This window comes from Manacus candei, unplaced genomic scaffold (genome assembly GCF_025592945.1).
Source record: "Manacus candei isolate 608988 ecotype Guabito, Panama unplaced genomic scaffold, ASM2559294v1 h1tg000134l, whole genome shotgun sequence".
NCBI classification, from domain to species: domain Eukaryota; kingdom Metazoa; phylum Chordata; class Aves; order Passeriformes; family Pipridae; genus Manacus; species Manacus candei.
Window position 1 is genome coordinate 111,351 of NW_026138182.1, and position 19,137 is coordinate 130,487.

A 19,137-nucleotide genomic window follows, 5' to 3' on the forward strand; every position below is an offset into this window, starting at 1 on the left:
GCGGGGAGCACCACACGCAGTCAGGAAGCACGGCCACGCACACGCAGGGTCTGCAACCCGCACGCGGCGGGCACAGCCCAAACACCCACGGGGGGCACCCCCCCAGCCCACGCACACGCGGGGGGGGGCACGGCCACCAGCCCACGCACACGCGGGGGGGGCACGGCCCGCGCACGGATCATCCCCTGCAGCCCGCACACGCGTGGAGGGAACACCCCGAGCCCAGGCGGGCGGCAGAGCCCACGCACGCTCGGGGGTCCCGTCCCTCGCACCGGGGGGGTCCCGGGGGGGGTTCGGGGCCGGACCGGGGGGGGGCACGGCCGGGCAGCGCCCCCTGGTGGCCGCGGGCGGGGCCCGTGGTGCTCCCCGCGCCGGTGCCGCCGGTGACCGGGGCGAGCCGCGAAGGTGACGGGGCCGCGCTCCCCGCTGAGCCCGGAGCCGCTTACCGGGATTACCCCGCCGGGGACTCTGCCGGCCCCGGCACTGACCCGTCCTTCACGGCGTGGCCCCCGTCACGGCCGCGGGACCCCCGGGGCAGAGGGACACCGTGGGAACCGCTGTAGGACGGGATTTCAGAACCCCTCCCTGCCTCAGTTTCCCTCCCCACTGTCCCAGCCTGAAATCAACTCCTTTCCCCGCCGCTCCCCCAGCACGGAGAGGGTGAGGAGGGGTCTCTGCTCCCCGGGAAGCCCCCGGCACACAGGGCAGGTGGCAATGCCGGCAGGGTCCCCCCTTTCCTCTGGCAGGAGGGGGGGACAGCCAGCGGGGTTCTGGATGCCCCAAGACTCTGCCACGGTTTGGGTTCCACCTCAGAGGCTCTGAGGTGGGGGCGAGGTGGTGGGCTCAGGTGAGGGGACGGGCTCAGGTGAGGGGACGGGCTCAGGTGAGGGGGTGGGCCCGGGTGAGGGGGTGGGCCCGGGTGAGGGGCTGCCTCCATCCCCGTTTTGTAACGAGCGTTAAGCGGCTCAGCAGCTTTGCCCCTGAGCTGAGTGTGACCCCGGATAAGCTGCCCGGGGTCCGAGCACTCACCCCAAGCCCACCCTCCTCTCCCCACGGGACCATCTGCGCGGCCAGACGGCCCCAGGGCCCTTTGGCCACCAGCTCCGAGCCCCTGAGTGCGACCCACAGCAGGGCAGCCCCACCCGGAGCGGCCCTTAACCCGCAGCTCCCCGAGCCCGCCGCGTCCCCCTCCCCGCGGGTAATCCCGGTCTCCTGTTTGGGAAAGTCAAAGCGGCTCAGGGCAGGGCCGGCTGATCCCCCGGCTTAGGGATTTAGCGGTGCCACCGCAGCCAGCTCGGCACCCCGGGCGCGGGGGCAGCGTGTCAGTGTGTCAGTGAGTCAGCACCTCACGCCCACGCGCGTGGACACCCCCCCCGCCCACGGGAACGCGCCCGGTGCCACGGGGAAAACGGAGGAGAGCTTCCCTTGCCGGCAAAGGAAAACGCGGGTGTGGCGTCCCGGTGGGACGCTGATTCCAGGCGGGAATGCTGCTCCGGGGAGGGAACGGGGAGACTCCGGACACCGCGCACAGCCCCGGGCGCCTCCCGGAGATCCATCTCCCGGCGTGTGCAGGGCAGCACGTGCTCCGGGGACACGGACCGGGGCTGCGGGAGCGCCCGGGGGGGGCCGAGGCGTCCTGCAGGTGCCGTTGGCTTTTCCCCACGCCGGGATATTTTGGGAGCGCGGCCATGGCCGCGGTGCCCCGGGGGGATGCCCGCGGCGCTGGCTGATGAAAGCTGCCCTTTGGCCGCTGGCAGGGCCAAGCTGGGAAAGCGAGGGGGGTTTTGTCCCCAGATAAAACAGCCCCAAAGTGAGCTTTGAGCGGGCGCTTGCGCAACGGGGACCCCGGGGCAGCGCGTGTGGCATCTCAGCGGGATGAGCGACACCTCCCACCCCGGGAGCATCCCACCCCAATTCCAAACGAGACTCCCCGTCACCCACCAGCCCCTCTGGCTGCAGTGGGGCCGGGACTGGGGTCACTGGGTGCTGTTCAGGGGAGCACACGAGGGGCACTGGGGATTTGCAGTAGGATTTGGGGGTGGGCTGTGGCTCAGCATCTGAGGTCACCTCCCTGGAGCCAGAGCCTCCAGAGCTTTGTCTGGGATTGCTCCAGGTGGAGAACAGAATCTCCAGGTGGGGCAATGCCCCCCAGTACCTGCCCTGCTGGGACACAGCCTGGTTGCTCCCATTACAGGCCACCCCTCTCCAGCCCCCAGTGAGGTGACACCTGGTTCCCAGCCCCCCCATCCACAGGGAAGATCCCAACCCTCCCCTCTGCACCCAAGGAGCCCCCAAAACCCCCCAATTCCCCTCATCTCCCAGCACAGCATCACCGTGTAGCCCCTGTGCTGCTCCAGCCCCAGAGCCTGAGGCACCCGGGACCTTCTGGCCAAGCAGGATCCTCTCACCCCACCCCATCCATGCAGGTGGTCCCAGGAAAAAGCAGCCAGAGCCTGGATATTGCATTTCCACCCATTTATTTGGGAAGCCACACCAAAATATTATATAATAAATTAAAGCATAGGCCATGTGGGTGCATCAGGAAGGTGAGGGCAGAGCAGGAGCTTCAGCAGAGAGGTTGGAGCACCAGGAGTCCTGATGGCTGCAGGAACCTCTACTGAAAAAGTCGGGATAGCTGCAAAACTGGAGGCACAAACCAAATCTGTACCTTTAGTGTGATCTTAAAAGGCAGAGTCTGAGCCAGAACTCCCTGTAGGGTGGCACCAGGCTGGAGGAGACCTGGCTGGTGGGTGGGAGCAGGGGAGGAAAACCCAGGGAAAGGGGGAACACACAGGAAGGACCTGGAAGCTTGGCCCTCACAGCTCCGTGCACTCCAGGGAGCAGAAGATTGTCCAGTCATTGCTAGTTTGGGGGTTTGATGAAGTCACACCATTCACCCTCCTCTCCCAGGCCTGTTATTTGTGCTCCGTTCCACCTGTCCCAGAAAAAGGCCTGAATGGGATGCAGGAAGGTTTTTCCAGTCGGGAAACAAGTGGGGCTGCCTTGTCCTCCAGCTGCCCACGTGGGGGAAGGAGACCTGTTCCCACATCCCACTCTGCTCCCGAGGAGGCCGAGATCCAGACCAGCACTGGGCACTGAGTGTGAACCAAGCAGGGGCCCCTCACCCCACACCAGAGGGGGACAGGACCACCAGGAATGTGAGATCAGCTTGGGACCAGCTCCAGGGAGATGCCCGGAGTCACCACCACCCCCAGGCCAGGCTCAGGCAGGCTCATGGCCTTGGCTCCATCCCACATGTCCCCAAAGACCCCTGCCCCAGGCACTCTCTGGAGGCAACCCCAGCTCCCTCTCACGAGACCCTCTCCCTCCCTCCCAACCTTCCCAAAGGGGTCCACTGCCCCACGGGCTGGCTCCAGCTCCCGGGAGCTCTCCAGCTCCCTCCCCCTCCACCGGAGAGACAGTCCTGGAGAAGGGGGGTCCCAGCGCGGCTCCCCCAGCCCTAACTACAGCCACAGGCATCGACGATCATGTCGGGAATGTCAGTCTTGACGATGTTGCTGTTGCGATCGAAGTAGAGGACGGAGAGCGGGCGGCGCCGCGTGGGGACGCAGCAGGAATGCCCCGACGCCTGCACGTTGTTGGCTTTGACGAGGTTGAAGACGGCCGTGTGGAAGGAGGAGGCCATCCCGGGGCTGCCTGCCACGTGCAGGGGGCACTGGCCCACGCAGTAGTTTATCTGGTAGCCCTCGGGCTTGATGATCCAGTCGTTCCAGCCGATGTCGCGGAAGTCCACGTAATAGTCCCTGCGGCAGCACAGGCTGGAGTTGGGGCTGCAGCGCAGGCTGCGCTTGGCCACGCGGTGCTCGGGCTCCCGCACCTTCGCCTTGGCCACCAGGAAGGGCTGGTGGGACCAGCTGGCGTTGAGCGGTGCCGCGGTGTCCCCCCCGTCCCCGCGGCTCTCCAGCTCCAGCCGCAGCGTCCGGCTCTGCCCCCCGAAGAAGCTCTGCAGGGCCGGCGGGAGGGGGAAGGAGCGCCAGCCGCTCCCCGCCGCGCTCAGCCGCCTCTCCCCCAGCAGCGTGCGGTTGCCCCCCGCCACGGCCCCGGCCCCGGCGGCCAGGAAGATGCTCAGGGTGAGCCCGGGCCGGGGCACTCGCAGGTAGAGCCAGAGCTGAGCCTGCAGGATGCGAATGTCCTGGTCCTGCGCCTGGCTGAACTGGAACTGCAGCCCCAAACCGGAGGGAGATGTGAGATCTGAGGGGAGAGAGGGATGAGGAGGTGAGAGCTGCGGGATGCTGCCCCGCCATCCCGCGAGTCGCGGCCGACATCCTTCAACTTCTCGGGAAACACCTACAAACTTCCCTCCCTCCCCGTGCCCCTCCCTCCCGTGGGAACGCTACCCCTGGAGCGGGGGGGTCCCGGAGGCGCAGGACAGGGACCCCCCGCCCCGGGGCTCACCCGCGCCCCGCCGGGGACCGCGTGGGCTCCCACGGGGGTCGCGCAGCCCCACCTGTCTCCGCGAAGCTGATGATCTCGTAGCCCCGCTCCTCCTCCTCCTCCTCCTCCCCGGAGGGGCCCCGGCGGGCGCCTCCCGCCTGCAGCCGCCGCAGGGCGCGGGCCACGGCGGCGCGGGGCACGGCGTGGGCGAGCCGCGGGCGATCGCGGAGCCGCAGCTTCTCCAGCAGCTGCTTCTTGGCCACCTCCTCCAGCAGCCGCCGCTCCGCGCCCGCCGGGCACGACGGGCAGGGCGGCTCGGCCGCCGCGCACAGCACGGCCGCCAGCAGCAGCCACGGGCCCGCGCCGAGCCCCGCCATCCGCGCCCACCGGGCGGCACGGCAGCGGCACCGGGAGCGGCACCGACGGGACGGGAGCGGTGCCGGCACCGAGGGACCGGCGCCGAGCGGGCGGGAACGGGAGCGGGAGCGGCACCGGGAGCGGCACCGACGGGACGGGAGCGGCACCGGGAGCGGCTCCCACGGGTCGGGAACGGCACCGGCACCGGGAGCGGTGCGGCGCGGCCCGCTTTGGGCACCTGCGGCCGGGGGCGGTCCCGCCGCCCCCCCCGCGCCCCCGCCATTGGCCGCCGCACCTGCCCGTCCCGTCCCGTCGGGGATTACCGGGATTAGCACCCCACCCCCGCCTCCCCGCGCCCGCCCCGCTGCCCCGGGGAAGGGGCTCGGTGGGCAGCCCCCCCATCCTGCCCCGCTCCCCGCGAACCGTCGGGAGCCCGGGGGAGGAGCAAATAGCGGGGAGTGCAGAGGTGTGTGGGCGAGGGGCTCACCCACCCGCGGGCTTTGCCTGGGGCTCACCCTGGCATCTGCCCCGGGCAGCCCCCCAGCTCGGGCAGCCGGACACTGAGCTCCCAAACCTGCTCCAAAGCCCGCAGGAAGCAAGGGCCGGGGCAAATCCTGGCTGGTGGAGGAGACTCAGCCCCAGAGCAGACAGTTGGAGGGATCCCTGCTCTCCTGCCTGCCCGTGGATCCTACAGACCTGCCCCCAGCCTGGGCACTGCCCCCCGGGCATCCCAGAGCCATCATAGCAGGGCAGTCCTGTTGGGTGCTGACAGAGGACCCAGTAGGGATCAGGGGGCTCCTGGGATGACCCTGCAGCTCCCAGGGACTGTCACATCTCTGGGCTTTTGTGACTGTCACCAGGTGATGGGTTTGGGGGTCTGAGTCCACCCCTTGGATCACCTGGTCCAGCCTCAGCCCAGGACAGAGCCGGGAAGGGCCAGAGAAGGGGAACACAATGTCCTCTCCACCTCACACAGTAGAAAGGGGATTTGTGTGTCCCGAGGGCTCAGGAGGTGGCAGCCAGTGCCACACCAGCACCAAGATGTTCCTCGGGCTCTTTGGAGTGGGATGTGCAGCCCGAGCCGGGGCAGGGGCCGGCAGAAGCCTCGGGAAAGTGATGCAAGGTGCCACGTTGCCGGGGGATGGGCAGAGCCCGGCTGGGCAGGGAACCCAGAGAGCACGGTGGGAACTTGGAGCCCCGCCAGCGCTCGGCATGTCCTGTGCCCACCGTGCCATGATTCCAAGGTCTTGACCACACGGAGCCCCTGCCCCTGGCCAAGCCAGAGGTGCCATGTAAACACAGTGGGTTGTCTGGGAAAAAGCACCCACCGGAGGTGATGCAACCGCGGAGCGAAGGGGCAAAGGGCTCAGCTGGCCGGGCCTGCTGGCAGCTCCCAGAATAGCCCAGGAATGTCAACAGAGAGGAAAGAGCGGGCACAGGCTGGCGTGGGAGCAGAGATCCCAGAGGGCCTGGGAGCCCTGGCTGCCGGCAGGATGGAGCAGGTGGCACTTCCAGCCAGGCACAGGTGCCCAGGGCACACGCGCTCACGGGCACGGATGGTCCCACAGGGAGACTACCTCTACCCTGGAAGTGTCCAAGACCGGGTTGGACGGGGCTCTGAGCAACCTGGTCTGGTGGAAAGTGTCCCTGACCATGGCCAGGGGTGGAACTGGATGAGCTTTAAGGTCCCTTCCACCCAAAACCATTCCATGATCCTCTGATGCACATCTGCACACTCCCTTGCAAGCACATGTCCAGGCCCAATCCCAAATATTTGGATTCCGGCTCTGTTTCGGATCAGCTTCATGTCCACCACAAACCCATTCCCCTGCTGTGCCGAATCTCTCCACCCCTGCCAGATCCTAGAGCCGGGACAGCGGGAAACAGGAGACACAAAGCGTGGCAAACAGGCGAGGGGCTCTCCAAGCCACCCAGGCTGGAACGGGGGGGTGTCCCCAAAGGGATTAACCCCATTGAACCCTGCCAGGGCCCCTCTGGGCGGTGCAGAATGCCCGTTCCCCCTCGGGCTCAGCAGTGTGTGGGATGATGCCCAGCCCCTCGTGCCCCCCAGCACGCGCCGCCGGCCCCCCGAAGTAGGGCAGGGGTCAGAGCGGAGCTGCTCTTGCACCCATTGCATCAGTGTGTTGTTGATTAAGCGGTTCCCAGAAAGCAAAGCCCAGGGACTGACCCGACCAAAATACCCCCCCAGTTGGTCCCCCCCCCCCGGGCCCAGCACCGGTTGCACTCACGGCTCCGGGGCCTCCGACCCCGCGGCCGGTGGGATGAGTGTGTGGCACCTGGTGACCTGCCCTGCAGGTGACAACGGGCCGGGCTCAGCATGGACCCCCCAGCAGCTCGTGCACCGGCGCCTGAGCGTGGCTCATGGAATCATGGAATCATGGAAACATGGAACCATTAAGGCTGGAAAAGCCCCTGAGACCATCGAGCCCAACCCAGGCCACCACAAACCCATGTCCCCAGGTGCCACATCCACAGGTTTTTGAACACTCCCAGGGATGGTGACTCCACCACCGCTGCCCTGGGCTTGACCACCCTTTCCATGAAGAAATTTTCCCTGATATTCAGTCTAAGCCCCACCCTGGCACAGCTTGAGGCTGTTTCCCCTTGTACCATCACTTCTTCCTTGGGAGAAGAGCAATGGTCACCACAGTGGTGCTGCTGGCTGGGAACGGGCCGGGAGACTGGGAATTAAACATTAACTCCTCTCAAGGCAAGGGAAGGGGCTGTCAGAAATTCCCACCCCTCCCGGGAGCCGGCCCTGCCCGGGGGCACCTGGCACGGGGCACTCAGACCTTTGCTTCAGGGGCTGTTTACACTGGCAAGGGGTCCTTCCAGAAGGCACATCTGTCCTGTCCTGCAACGCAGACCGAGGGGACATCACCTCTGTCCCCCTCCGTGCCACATCTGGCACAGCCCAGCTGCTGGGTTGATGCCACGGATGCCATGTCCCCGTGGCACTGCCATCCTGGCCCCAGCAGGATGGTCTCCTGGCACTGGGCCTGAGCCTCCCCCTGCAGAGTCCCCCAGGAGATGAGGGGACCCCAGCAGAGCTCAGTGTCACAGCAGGGAAGGAGGGAGGTGGAGAGGGAGCGTTCCTGGCTCCGGGGAATCACTTGTCCCTGACTGCAGCTTCCTCACCCTGCGTGTTCCCCCTTGGAATTCCTGCCACCTGGAATCCCTACCTTGGAATTCACCCCGTGCTGCGAGTGGGGAAGGGGCTGTGGCTCCATCCAGGTGCCCTGTTTGCCCTGGGAGTGGGCCAAGCCCCAGCTCGGGGTTTTGGGGTTGTGCAGCCTGAGCTGAGGGGTCTGTAGGGCCACGGGAGCAGCCGACACCTCTCCTGCCCCTTCCCTCAGCCCCCCGGGTGCCCAGGGCTGCTGCAGCCTGGCAGGCTCGGCGCTGGCTCCAGGGAAGTTGTTTGTTCAATAAACACAGACCGTGAAACGAGGCGTTGGAGAAAGAAGGGAAAAAACAAACAGCGAACCCTCTTTGGGTTTGCACAAGTGGCCTTGGGCCCCAGACAGGATCGATCCCGAGCCTCCCTCCCTGCCCCTGCACGGGAACACTGCGGGGCCGAGTCCTGGGGGCACCTGGACACCTGGATCTGGGGACATGGGGGGTCCCTGGACACCTGGATCGGGGGACATGGGGGGTCCCTGGACACCTGGGTCTGGGGACGTGGGGGGTCCCTGGACACCTGGATCGGGGGACATGGGGGGTCCCTGCTCCATCAGGGCTCGGTGGGAGGGTGTGTGCAACGTGGGCAAACACTGACACCCGTCAGGGGTTGTTCCATCCCTGCTCCGAGGTGTCCCAGGTCCTCCAGGACATCCTGCCCCTGCTCCAGCCGGAGCAGCTCACGGCTCATCATCCTGGAGTGGGCAGAGGATGCAAAGCTGGGTGGGGAGCGGCCCTGGCACCGTCTCCTCCCTCTGCCCACCCTCTCCCCACCTGGACCAGCCCCGTCCCAGCCTCCAGGGCGGGACCACCGGTGCCTGCAGGGCGAGCCCCTCCCGGACTGAGGTCGCCCCTGGAGCTCCCCTCCCGAATCTCCCAGCCCAGCCCCCCCCCTCACCCACCCCTCACACCGGGGGGCACGTGGGGAGCGCCCAGCCACCCCCCTCGCCCACCCCTCACACCGGGGGGCACGGGGGGAGCTGGAGGAGCCCGAACACACCGTTACGTAACGGGGCCGAAGCGTCGGAGCCGCCCTTTGCCCTCTGCTCTCACGGCCCTGGCATGGCCCACTTTGCTGCCACCGGGCTGGTGAGGGGCATGGAGGGGGGGCAGCAGCTCTGGCAGAGGGCCAGGGGCTCGCTGAGGGGCTGGGGGGGCTGCAGGCGAGGGGAGGGCCCGGGTGCCGTAGCTCTCACCTGGCAGTGCCCGCCCGCTTCAGAAGGGAGAAGGGAGTTTCTCTTGTCTGGTCCTGATTTGGGACAAGAAGGGTCAAATCCAGGTGGTTTTGGTGGGATGGGTGACTTGGCCCAAGCAGGGAATGGTGCTTCCCTGGGGGAATCACAAGCCCCCTGTGTTTGGAAGGGTCTCATGCCCTGGATCTGGCTGGGGCGAAGCAGAGTGTCTGCACCCCTCTGGGAAGGGCAGCTGAGGGGCAGAGAGCACGGCAGGCCTTTGGGAACAGTGTGGAGATGCCCAGTCCTGCTTCCCGGGCTTTCTGAGCCGCCTGTGCCAGGAGCACTGGAAGATGTGCTGGCTGACGACAGGGCACACACGTGGAACACACACACACACATGTGCACACACGTGGAACACACACACACACACGTGCACACACGTGGAACACACACACACATGTGCACACACGTGGAACACACACACACATGTGCACACGTGTGGAACACACACACACATGTGCACACGTGTGGAACACACACACACATGTGCACACGTGTAACACACACACACATGTGCACACACACCACGGCTGGGAGTCTTTATTGAACACCAGGGATGCTCGGAGAGGGAGACACATTCCTCCCACTGGGATCGACTTCCCCTCCCTTGTCCTCCTCAGCCTCACATCCAGCTGAGTGAGGCCACAGGGATGATTGATCCCCTCCCCTCCCCTCGGTCCTCGCCAGCCCCAGCAGCCTGGGGTGGCCACTGGTGGGTCCTGTGTTGGTGTAGCTGCACCCATGACCTCAGGATGGGACAGCAGCCGGGAGGAGGGAGCCCTGCCCTGGGAGCCGGGAGGAGGGAGCCTGGCCCGGGAGGCAGGAGAAGGGAGCCTGGCCCGGGAGGCAGGAGAAGGGAGCCTGTCCTGGGAGGCAGGAGGAGGGAGCCTGGCCCGGGAGGCAGGAGAAGGGAGCCTGTCCTGGGAGGCAGGAGGAGGGAGCCTGGCCCGGGAGGCAGGAGAAGGGAGCCTGTCCTGGGAACCAGGAAGAGGGAGCCTGTCCCGGGAGGCAGGAGGGGGGATCCCTGCCCGCCGTGTCCCCCCCTGCCCCGCTCAGGTGCAGCCGCAGGAGTCCACGATCATGTCGGGGATGTCGGTCTTGACGATGTTGCTGTCGCGGTCGTAGTAGAGCAGGGAGAGGGGCCGGCGCTGGGTGGGGACGCAGCAGGAGCCCACGGCCGCGGCCGCGCTGGCTGCCTTGATGCGGTTGAGGACGGCGGTGTGGAAGGAGGCGGCCAGGCCGGGGATCCCGGCCATGTGCAGCGGGCACGGCCCCGCGCAGTAGTTCATGTGGTACCCCTCGGGCTGGATGATCCAGTCCTCCCAGCCGATCTCCTTGAAGTCCACGAAGAATTCCTGGCGGCAGCACATCCGCGAGCCCGCCCCGCAGTCGACGCCGCGCCGGTGGACGCGGTGGGGCGACCTGGCCCGGGCTCGGGCCACCACGAACGGCCGGTGGGAATCGCTGTGGTCAACCAGGAGGGGGAAGCCCCGCTCCTCCGGCACCTCCAGCTCCACCGTGAGCCGCGGGGTGTCCTGTCCAGAGACGCTCTGCACGGCCAGTCCCACGTCCAGCGTGGCCCAGCCGGGGCTCTGCACCTCCAGCCACGTCTCGCTGGCCACTGTCGTGTTCGTCCCCGCCGGGTCCGGCCACAGGAGCCTGACGGTGACCGGCTGTGCCCCGGGGCTGGGGGCTGCCCAGAACAGGTAGAGGGTGGCCTGCAGGATCTCTGCGCTCCTGGCCAGCTCCCGGGAGAAGCGGAAGTGCAGGCGGACACTGCGGGAGGTGGAGGATCCTGCGCGCGGAACCGAGAGCGGGGTCAGGAGCGAAGGGCTGGTCGGGACTCGTCCCACCCCCCCTGCCACGGGCAGGGACACCTTCCGCTAGACCAGGTTGCTCCAAGCCCCATCCAACCCGGCCTGAAAAAATTCCAGGGATGGGGCAGTCACGGCTTTTCTGGGAAATCTATTTCAGGGCCTCACCACCCCCATGGAGAGGAATTTCTCCCAACATCCCGTTTAACCCCACGCTCTGGCAGCCGGAAGCCGCTCGCCCTTGTCCTGGCACTCCAGGTCCTTGTCCAAAGTCCCTTTCCAGCTCTCCTGGAGCCCTTTTAGGCACTGGAAGGGGCTCTGAGGTCTCCCTGAAGCCTTCCCTTCTGCCTTGGCTGCAAAGCTGCTGCTCCTCCTGGCCGGGGAAGGGCTGACGGGGCCGTGACAGCACTCGGGGCTCCTGGCACAGCTCTGCCCATGAGGACACGACACCCCCCCCGTGCTCCCAGCCTGGGTTCATCCCCCGGCTCGCTTCCAGCTGACGCTCCACCAAGCCAGGAGAGAACCCTCTTGTCCTGGAGTGTGGGAACACGACGTGCCGTGGAGCAGCTTTGTTCCCGCGGGGCTTCGAGGACACGGGGGCCAGCGAGGGGAGCGGAGCCCCCCCACATCCCCACGTGGAATTTGGGCTGGGAAAGGGAGGGTGCAGGATGCTCTGGGGGGTGGGATGCTGAGCCTGTCCCTCCAAGGAGACACGGGATACAGGACTGGGGAGAAGTGGGTACAGGACCCTGTTTTTCCAGTGGTGCTCCTCAGGACCCCCGAGCGTGTTTTGGGGAGCTCAGTTCAGGAGAAGGGAATTCTGAAGCGAAACTGGGACAGGCTCCTTTGGGTGGGATGCAGAGGCACAGGGGGTTGCAGGGAATGGATGGGCTGTGCAGCCCTCAGTCCTCACGCTGTGGGCTGACAGGGAATCGAGGCTGAAAATCCCGTTTTGGAAAACCCACCCGTCTGACCCTTCCCCTCCAGCACCGGGGGGAGGGTCCGGCAGAAATGGGCTGCAGGGGACACGACACAGCAGCACCTCCGTGCCCTGTGCCACCCTCCCACCCCAGCACGTCCGGCAGCGGCAGGGCTGGGATTTGCTCCTGGGACGTGGATGCACAGGTCAGGGATGTGGAGCCTCTCCCTCCTTCCAGCAGCAGCCTGACCACCATCCCGGGCGCACCTCCCACCTCCCGCCGCCTTCCCACGGCACGACCCCCCCCCCCCCCTTTCCCTCCGCGCCCCCCCCCTCCGCGGGGCCGCACACACCTGACTCGGCAAAGCTCAGGACCTCGTACTCCTGCAGCCCCAGCCCGGGGCCGGCCCGGAGCACCCCCGGCAGCGCGGCCGTGTCCGAGCGCTGCTCCCGCAGCCTGCGGAGCGCGGCCAGCAGAGCCCCCCGGGCCGGGGCTTGGGGGGCGCCGGGCCGGGCCGGCAAGCGGAGCTTGGCCAGGATGCTCTGCTTGGCCAGCGCCAGGAGCGCGTCCCGCTGCGCGCCGGGGGCCAGCGCGGCCACCCCGCAGGCCGGGCACCGCTCGCCCCTGGCAGCCGCCGTCCGCAGGAGGCTCAGGAGCAGCAGGGCCACCGGGACCGTCATCTCCGGGCGCGGGGGTCCCAGCGGGCGCGTCCGAGAAGCGGGACGGGACAGCGGCGGGGCCGGGGAGCGGAGCGGGGCTGGAGCGGGGAGCGAGGATGGGCTCGTTTCTCCTGACGTGGCCACAAATATTGGCTGATCCCGGGCGAGATAAACGCCCCTGCGCTCCCGCAGAGCCGCCCGGGCGCGGGCAGCGCGGCGAGGCCGCCCCGGTTAAGGTGGAGCCGGGCGGGCGGTGCCGCTGCTCGGGGGGCTCAGCCCGGGGGGGGCGGGGGGCACGGGGGCCACGCCGGTCCCACCCCGGGGGTGCCCAGGGTGCAGTGGGAACCCCCGGAGCGGGGGGATCCCCGCGGCACGTGGGATCCACGCCTGGCGGGGGCATCTCTGGAGGTGGGGGATCCTCAGAGAGGGGGGACCCCGGGGGGATGGAGGACCCCGGGGGATGGGGGATCCTGGGGAATAAGGGATTCCCGAGGGTCCTGGGTGATTAGGGAAGGCTGGAGATAGGAGGTCACTGGGAAGGGGGGATCCCTGGGCAATAGGAGCTCCCTGGAAGATGGGGGACGCCGAGGGGATGTGGGATCGCGGAGGATGGAGAACCCCCGGGGGCACGGGGGGTTCCTGGGAGATGGGGGACTCCCCGGAGATGGGGGACCCCTGGGAGATGTGGAATCCCGGGGGATGGCGGATCCCGGGGGGATTTGGGACCCCCGGAGATGGAGGATCCCGGAGGGTGGAGGATCCCTGGGGACGGAGGACCCCGAAGGGATTCGGGACCCCCGGGGGGTGTCACCCCCGCAGTCCCATGCGCCGGAGAGGGCGTGGCCACTGGTGATGGGCGGGGCCCGAAACCGCTTTAGCCCCGCCTTGGCCCCGCCCCTTTCCCATGAAAGACTCCTCCTCGCCAGGGGGCGCCCCCCTCCCTGTCCCCCCTTCCCGCGTCTCTCCGGTTGCCGCGGCAACGGCGGGGCGGGGCCGGCGGCGCGTGTCGCGCGGTGATGACGCGGCGGGCGCGGTGACGCAGCGCGCACGCCGCGGGGGAGGCGCCGCCTCCTCTTTTTTCCCTTTTTTTTTTTTCCCGTTTCTTTCCCCGTTTTTTTCCCCCGTTCCGGCCGCCCCTTCCCCCCCCGCCCCCCTCCCTGCCCCCCGCCCCCTTCCCCGTCCCGTCCCCCCTTCCGCCGCCCCGCCCGGGCGGCCCGCGCTGGCCCAGGCCCGGCCCGGCCCGGGGTGGCGGCGGCGGCCCCGCGGCGCAGGGCCCGGCCCGGCCCGGTAAGTGCGGCGGGGGCGGGGAGGGGTCGGAGCGGGGATGGGGGCGGTGGCGGCCGCGGGGACGGTCCCGCGGTGTCCCCGGGTGTCCCCCGCGGGGGCCGGAGCTGCTCCCGCCGCGGCGCGCCCGGAGGTGCTTCCCGGTGCTCGGGGCGCGGGCTGGCCCGGGGCTGCCCCTCCCGGCGGGTGCGGGGTCCCGTTACTGCGCTGCCCCTCCCGGGGCCGGGGCCGCCCCTCCCGGGGGTCGCTCGGTGCGGGGTCCCCGGGCCGTGCGGGACCCGCTGCCCTGGGGAGTCTCGGCTCGAGCCCCTTCCCCCGGCGCGTTGGCGGAGCACGTGGAGCCGGGAGCTCCCGGGCAGCCCCCGGTCCCGGCTCGCTGGACGAGGAGCCACAGGTGGGAGCGGAGCCCGGGGCCCTCCCTGGGGACGGGAGGCGCCGTGCGGTGTTCTGGAGTCCTCACGGACAACGGCTTTGCTTTGAAACGCAAATAATTCCCGCTTCCTGGGCCTCCCAACGGGCGGGAAGGGGCTGGAGGGGGACTTGTGTGCGGGTTGGAGCCCGCTCAGGAGGGGCACGTGGAAAGGTGGGTTTTGTTGCTTCTTTCTTGGTGTTCCCGGCCCTGGGACCATTGAAATCCTCCCGGGGCTTTTTTTGGGTACCTGTAGGAATGTGGGCTGAGGATGAGAGTTGCCTCTGACTCCTTGGCGGGAGGTGTCAGAGGTGAGTTGGTGTTAATGAAAGTGTTAATTAGAGTGTCCTCGGGTCTGTTTGAAACGGGCTGGTCGAGGTTGGTGCTTCTGAGCAGTGTGGGAGCAGAATCCCTGCTGTTCATCCCTGAGCACTTTGACTTCTGACCCCTTGAGGAGTTTAAAATTCCCTCCTCTTGGATTTTTGGATGTGTTTTTTTCGGTCATGCAGCAAAACCAGGTCCCAGAGTGGGGAACTCCACGTGGCTGCTCTCCCTGGGGGCTGAGGAGCTGGGATTCTGCTGATTCCCGAGGAGAAAGGGCAGCATTGCTCGGGCTCACAGGAACTGGGGGGAATTTTGTTGCTCCTCCTGGGTGCCACAGGTTGTCTGAGCTGGAAAAGGGCTTGGAGGGAATGCCAAAGCCCTGGAAGTGTCCAAGGGACACTTGGATGGGGCTTGGAGCAACCTGGGCTAGTGGGAGGTGTCCCTGCCCGTGGCAGGGGGTGGGACTGGATGGGCTTTGAGGTCCCTTCCCACCCAACCCATTCCATGAGTGGGGGGGTCTGGTCAGCTGAATTAAAGGGAAGGAAGTTGCTGTGGGAGAAGCAGCCCCTGCTGCCTCGGAGCAGTGGAGAATATCCCTGTCCCATCCCTGCTCCCAGCTGCTCCCCAGGACCCCTGGTGCCGGCTGTGACACCGGATCCCTCGTCGGGATCGAGTTCCCCTTATGGCAGTGATGCCACTTGTGCTGCTAAATTTAAGGCTGTGTCAGCGCTGCTATTTTTAAACCCCCTTTTTTTGGGGGGGAAAGCGCCTAAATCGCCCCTTCGAGGTGCCTGAACCCCCTCTTTTCACCAAAGGTCCCTCCCAGTCCTGCTCTCTGGGGGTCTCTCCGCTGTCACTTCGCCTCCTTGTCTCCTTTAATGTGAAATTAGAGCCAGATCAGTGCTCGTTTTAATCAACTGTTGGTTGTTTTCAAGGCTGCCCCAGGGGGGGACACGGCGGGATCTGTGTCCAAACTTCCCAAAGCAGCTTTTGGAGCTCCTCTCCCTCCCCAGTCACTCACGTGCAGCAGGTTTTTGGTCACTCAGCAAGTTGTTCCCGAGGAATTCCGGGCAGGAAACAGCCCCGAGCTGCAGCAGGGAAGGTTCAGGTTGGACATCAGGAGGAATTTGTGCATGGAAGGGGTTGTAAAGCATTGGCAGGGGCTGCCCAGGGAGGTTTGGAGTGCCCCCCATCCCTGGAGGTGTCCCAGGAAGGCCTGGCCGTGGCACTCAGAGCTCTGGGCTGGGGGACGAGGTGGGGATGGGGCACAGGGGGGATCCATGGGCTGGGAGGGCTTTTCCCACCTGGAGGATTCTGGGATTCCGTGGAACAAGCGACAGAGCTGATGGTGCTTGACAACCTGACAGTGCCTGACAGCCCCTTCCATGAGAAAATTCCTGCTGGTGTCCAGCCTGACCCTCCCCTGGCACAGCCTGAGGCCGTTCCCTCTCCTCCTGTCCCTCGTTCCCTGGGAGCAGAGCCCGACCCCCCCCAGCTCCCCCCTCCTGTCAGGGGGTTGCAGAGCCAGAAGGTCCCCCCTGAGCCTCCGAAAAGGAGCTCCCTCAGTTCTCCAGCCCCTTCCCCAGCTCCATTCCCAGCTCTGGACACGCTCCAGCCCCTCCGTGTCTCTCTTGCCCAGAATTGGGCACAGCCCTGGGGGGGCCTCAGCAGTGCCAGCACAGGGGGACAGTCCCTGCCCTGGGCTGCAGCCCAGCTGGGGGGGGAGTGTTGGCCCAGCAGGACGGGCTGGTGGCTCCCCCCTGCCCATCAGTGCCGGGATTCCCTGGGTTTGGGGGTCCCTGGGCAGGCTGTTCCACCCCGGCTCGGGAGCCCAGGCTGGCTGTGTGTGCCGCAGGCTGAGTCACCGCTGCTTCCTGGAGGATTTGGGGGATGATGGAGTGTGGGCAGGCCCAGCCCACTCACCAGAGCAGCTCGTTTGGGGTTGTTTTTTTTTTTTTTTAATGAAGTTTTGAAATTTTGCTCTTGCTTTGACGTGGTTTTCTTTGGGAAATGAATTTTTCCCCGAGCTGAGTTTAGACACAGGATCTGCTTTATTTGGGGAGGTGTCATCCCGGATACTGGGGAGGTTCAGGTGGGAATTTCCATGAGGGAAACAGGATCCTGTGCTGCTGCTTCCCCGTGATCAGGAGCTTTGAGCCCAGTCCTGGTGGGATTTGACCCTGGAGTGGGGAAAGGGGGGTGGGTGGCATGGAAAAGGAGGATCCAGAACGTGGGGAATGCTGAGGTGGTGTGTCCTGCCTCCCTGACTGAGCCTCAGAGCTGCTCTGCCCCTTTCACGTGGCTCTATTCCAAATTTTTGGGGTATCCCTTCCCCGGCTTGGCTTCCAACAGGTGGGACCAAGACTGTTCCCTTCCCATTGTTCCATGGGATTCCTGGAAACAGCTGGATGGACGTGAACCCCTCACACGTTCAGGGCATGGTCCATCAGCACAGAGCTCCCCAAGGACTGGGACCAGTCCCAAATTTCCCCCTGGGACGTGTCTGGGAGGGCTCAGCAGCGGCTTTGCTGGGGTGGTGAGAACAACTCTGCCCTTTTCCCGGGGAATTCCGGAATTCCAGGATGGTCTGGGTTGGGAGGGACCTTAAAGCTCATCCTTGTGGGCATTCCCAGCTCCTGGATGGATTTTGTGTGGAGTTCTGGGTTGCAGGAGCCGGGTTTGCCACTAGTGGGAGCGTCGGGAGCTTCTCCTCCACCTGGGCCCTGACCAGAGGCTTTTTTGGGAGTTTGTGCCCTGTCAGTCCCCCCCTGGCAGCTCCTGTCACATCTTCCATAGCTTTGTTTTCATATTTGTGGGAAAGGCTCCAAAATATTCACGGGCAGCTTCCATGGACGGGTTTATTAGGTTCTAATTGCCTCTATTTGGTACTATTTCAGTCCCCCTTATAAAAATTCGCTCTGTGTTGTCTCATCAGTGGCAGGTTCCCATCTTCCCAAGTCCTCGGGGAGCTGGGATGGTGGTTCAGGAGGAAGCAGGGAGAGATCTGTGTCTTCCTGGAGTTATTTTTGAGGCTGAGAGGAGGGGAGAGCTCAGCCATCTGGCAAAGTGTTCCTGCAAAACCTGGAGAGCCCATTTTTCCCCTCGGAGCATCCCGGTGGCAAACTGGGGGAGAGGGGCCGTACCTGTGGCTGAGGATAATTAATAATTAACAGGGACTGGGAAGTGGGTTTGGTGTCTGGGAGGAGGAACCCTTGGAGCTGATAATGATCTTCCTACACCCCTTCTGTGTCCTAATTCCCACCAGGAAAACACAGGTGACACCTACACTGTTCAGACAGCTGAATATTTTAGGGTAGCACGAAGTTTGCTGGGTTTGGGGTATTTTTAGGATGCAGGAAGGGTGATGGGATCCTGAGACAACAGTTTCCCACTTGTTGCCTCACAGGGAGTGGTGTTTGTATGGTACAGTTATGTATTTTTAATACATATATTTTATAGTATATTACTCTGTCTATATATACTAGGGGGTTTATATATAATATATATGTTATGATATAAAATATATCAAAACACATAAGTATATATTTTAGAGTATGTACTTTGATATTTAATATATCTTAAATAGATATTTCTATATAATATATAATATGACTATAAAAATATATTAAATATCAGATATTTCTGTATAATATATAATATCATTATAAAAATATATTAAATATATTTATTAGTATAGTTATATATTTTTGATGTATATTATATATTTTATAGTATATTTATATATTTTTGATACATCCTATTTTATAGAATACTTGTATATATTTGTGTATTACCTGCATTTAGTGGGGTGTAAACGTTGGGACAGTTGTCCAGCAACTGGTGTTATGAGTGAGGAGTGACAGCAGCTGGATTTGGGATGGCACTTCCCATCCTTCCTCCAGCGCCGGGTCCTGCTTTTTGGGACTCTGCCTTGTTGCAGGGCTGGGATCCAGGCTGGGATCCGGGCTGGGATCCAGGACAGGATCCAGGATGGGATCCAGGAGGGACAGCCCGGGGTGCTGCTACCAGGATGGGATCCAAGATGGGATCCAGGACAGGATCCAGGACAGGATCCAGGAGGGACAGCCCAGGCTGGGATCCAGGACAGGATCCAGGAGGGACAGCCCAGGCTGGGATCCATGACAGGATCCAGGCTGGGATCCAGGCTGGGATCCAGGCTGGGATCCAGGCTGGGATCCAGGACAGGATCCAGGACAGGATCCAGGAGGGACAGCCCGGGATGGGATCCAGGACAGGATCCAGGCTGGGATCCAGGCTGGGATCCAGGATGGGGATCCAGGAGGGACAGCCCGGGGTGCTGCTTCCACAACCCTGAGGACAGGGCTGAATTCCCAAATAAAAGGGGATGTGCAAACAGGGGCTGGGCCGGGCGTGGAGCCGATCCCGAGCTCCTTCCCCCCTGTCCTTCCCTCCCGATCCCGAGCTCCTTCCCCCCTGTCCTTCCCTCCTGATCCCGAGCTCCTTCCCCCCTGTCCTTCCCTCCCGATCCCGAGCTCCTTCCCCCCTGTCCTTCCCTCCTGA

General features: G+C 64.9%; 3 protein-coding genes across 8 annotated transcripts in view; 1 reads left to right on the top strand and 2 right to left on the bottom strand.

Annotated features, from left to right (window-relative positions):
- Positions 1-2,494: 2,494 nt before the first annotated feature.
- On the bottom strand, positions 2,495-5,001 carry LOC127462650 (inhibin beta E chain-like). Its single transcript, XM_051771451.1, has 2 exons — positions 4,469-5,001; positions 2,495-4,212 (listed from the first exon to the last, which is right to left on the bottom strand). Exons 1-2 carry the CDS (start codon positions 4,770-4,772, stop codon positions 3,461-3,463), a joined length of 1,056 nt encoding a protein of 351 aa, XP_051627411.1. The 5' UTR covers positions 4,773-5,001; the 3' UTR covers positions 2,495-3,460.
- Positions 5,002-9,713: 4,712 nt separating this feature from the next.
- Positions 9,714-12,784, bottom strand: LOC127462652 (inhibin beta C chain-like). 3 transcript variants are annotated; one of them, XM_051771459.1, is made up of 3 exons: positions 12,272-12,784; positions 10,128-10,980; positions 9,714-9,765 (listed from the first exon to the last, which is right to left on the bottom strand). In XM_051771459.1, exons 1-2 carry the CDS (start codon positions 12,597-12,599, stop codon positions 10,238-10,240), a joined length of 1,071 nt encoding a protein of 356 aa, XP_051627419.1. In that variant the 5' UTR covers positions 12,600-12,784; the 3' UTR covers positions 9,714-9,765; positions 10,128-10,237. The 3 variants fall into 3 exon arrangements, with proteins under 3 accessions (XP_051627419.1, XP_051627420.1, XP_051627421.1); XM_051771460.1 differs by lacking the exon at positions 9,714-9,765 and adding an exon at positions 9,896-10,073 and having other exon boundaries at positions 10,182-10,980; XM_051771461.1 differs by lacking the exon at positions 9,714-9,765 and adding an exon at positions 10,100-10,127 and having other exon boundaries at positions 10,182-10,980.
- Positions 12,785-13,775: 991 nt separating this feature from the next.
- R3HDM2 (R3H domain containing 2) overlaps positions 13,776-19,137 on the top strand; it is a 33,105-nt gene continuing 27,743 nt past the window's right edge. For 2 of the 4 annotated variants that reach the window (XM_051771452.1, XM_051771453.1), the window contains exon 1: positions 13,776-13,865. The gene's annotated coding sequence lies outside the window, so the exon portion shown is untranslated. Of the gene's footprint in view, positions 13,866-14,024; positions 14,446-19,137 lie in introns of those variants that run through there. The other 2 variants (XM_051771455.1, XM_051771458.1) reach the window with 2 other exon arrangements.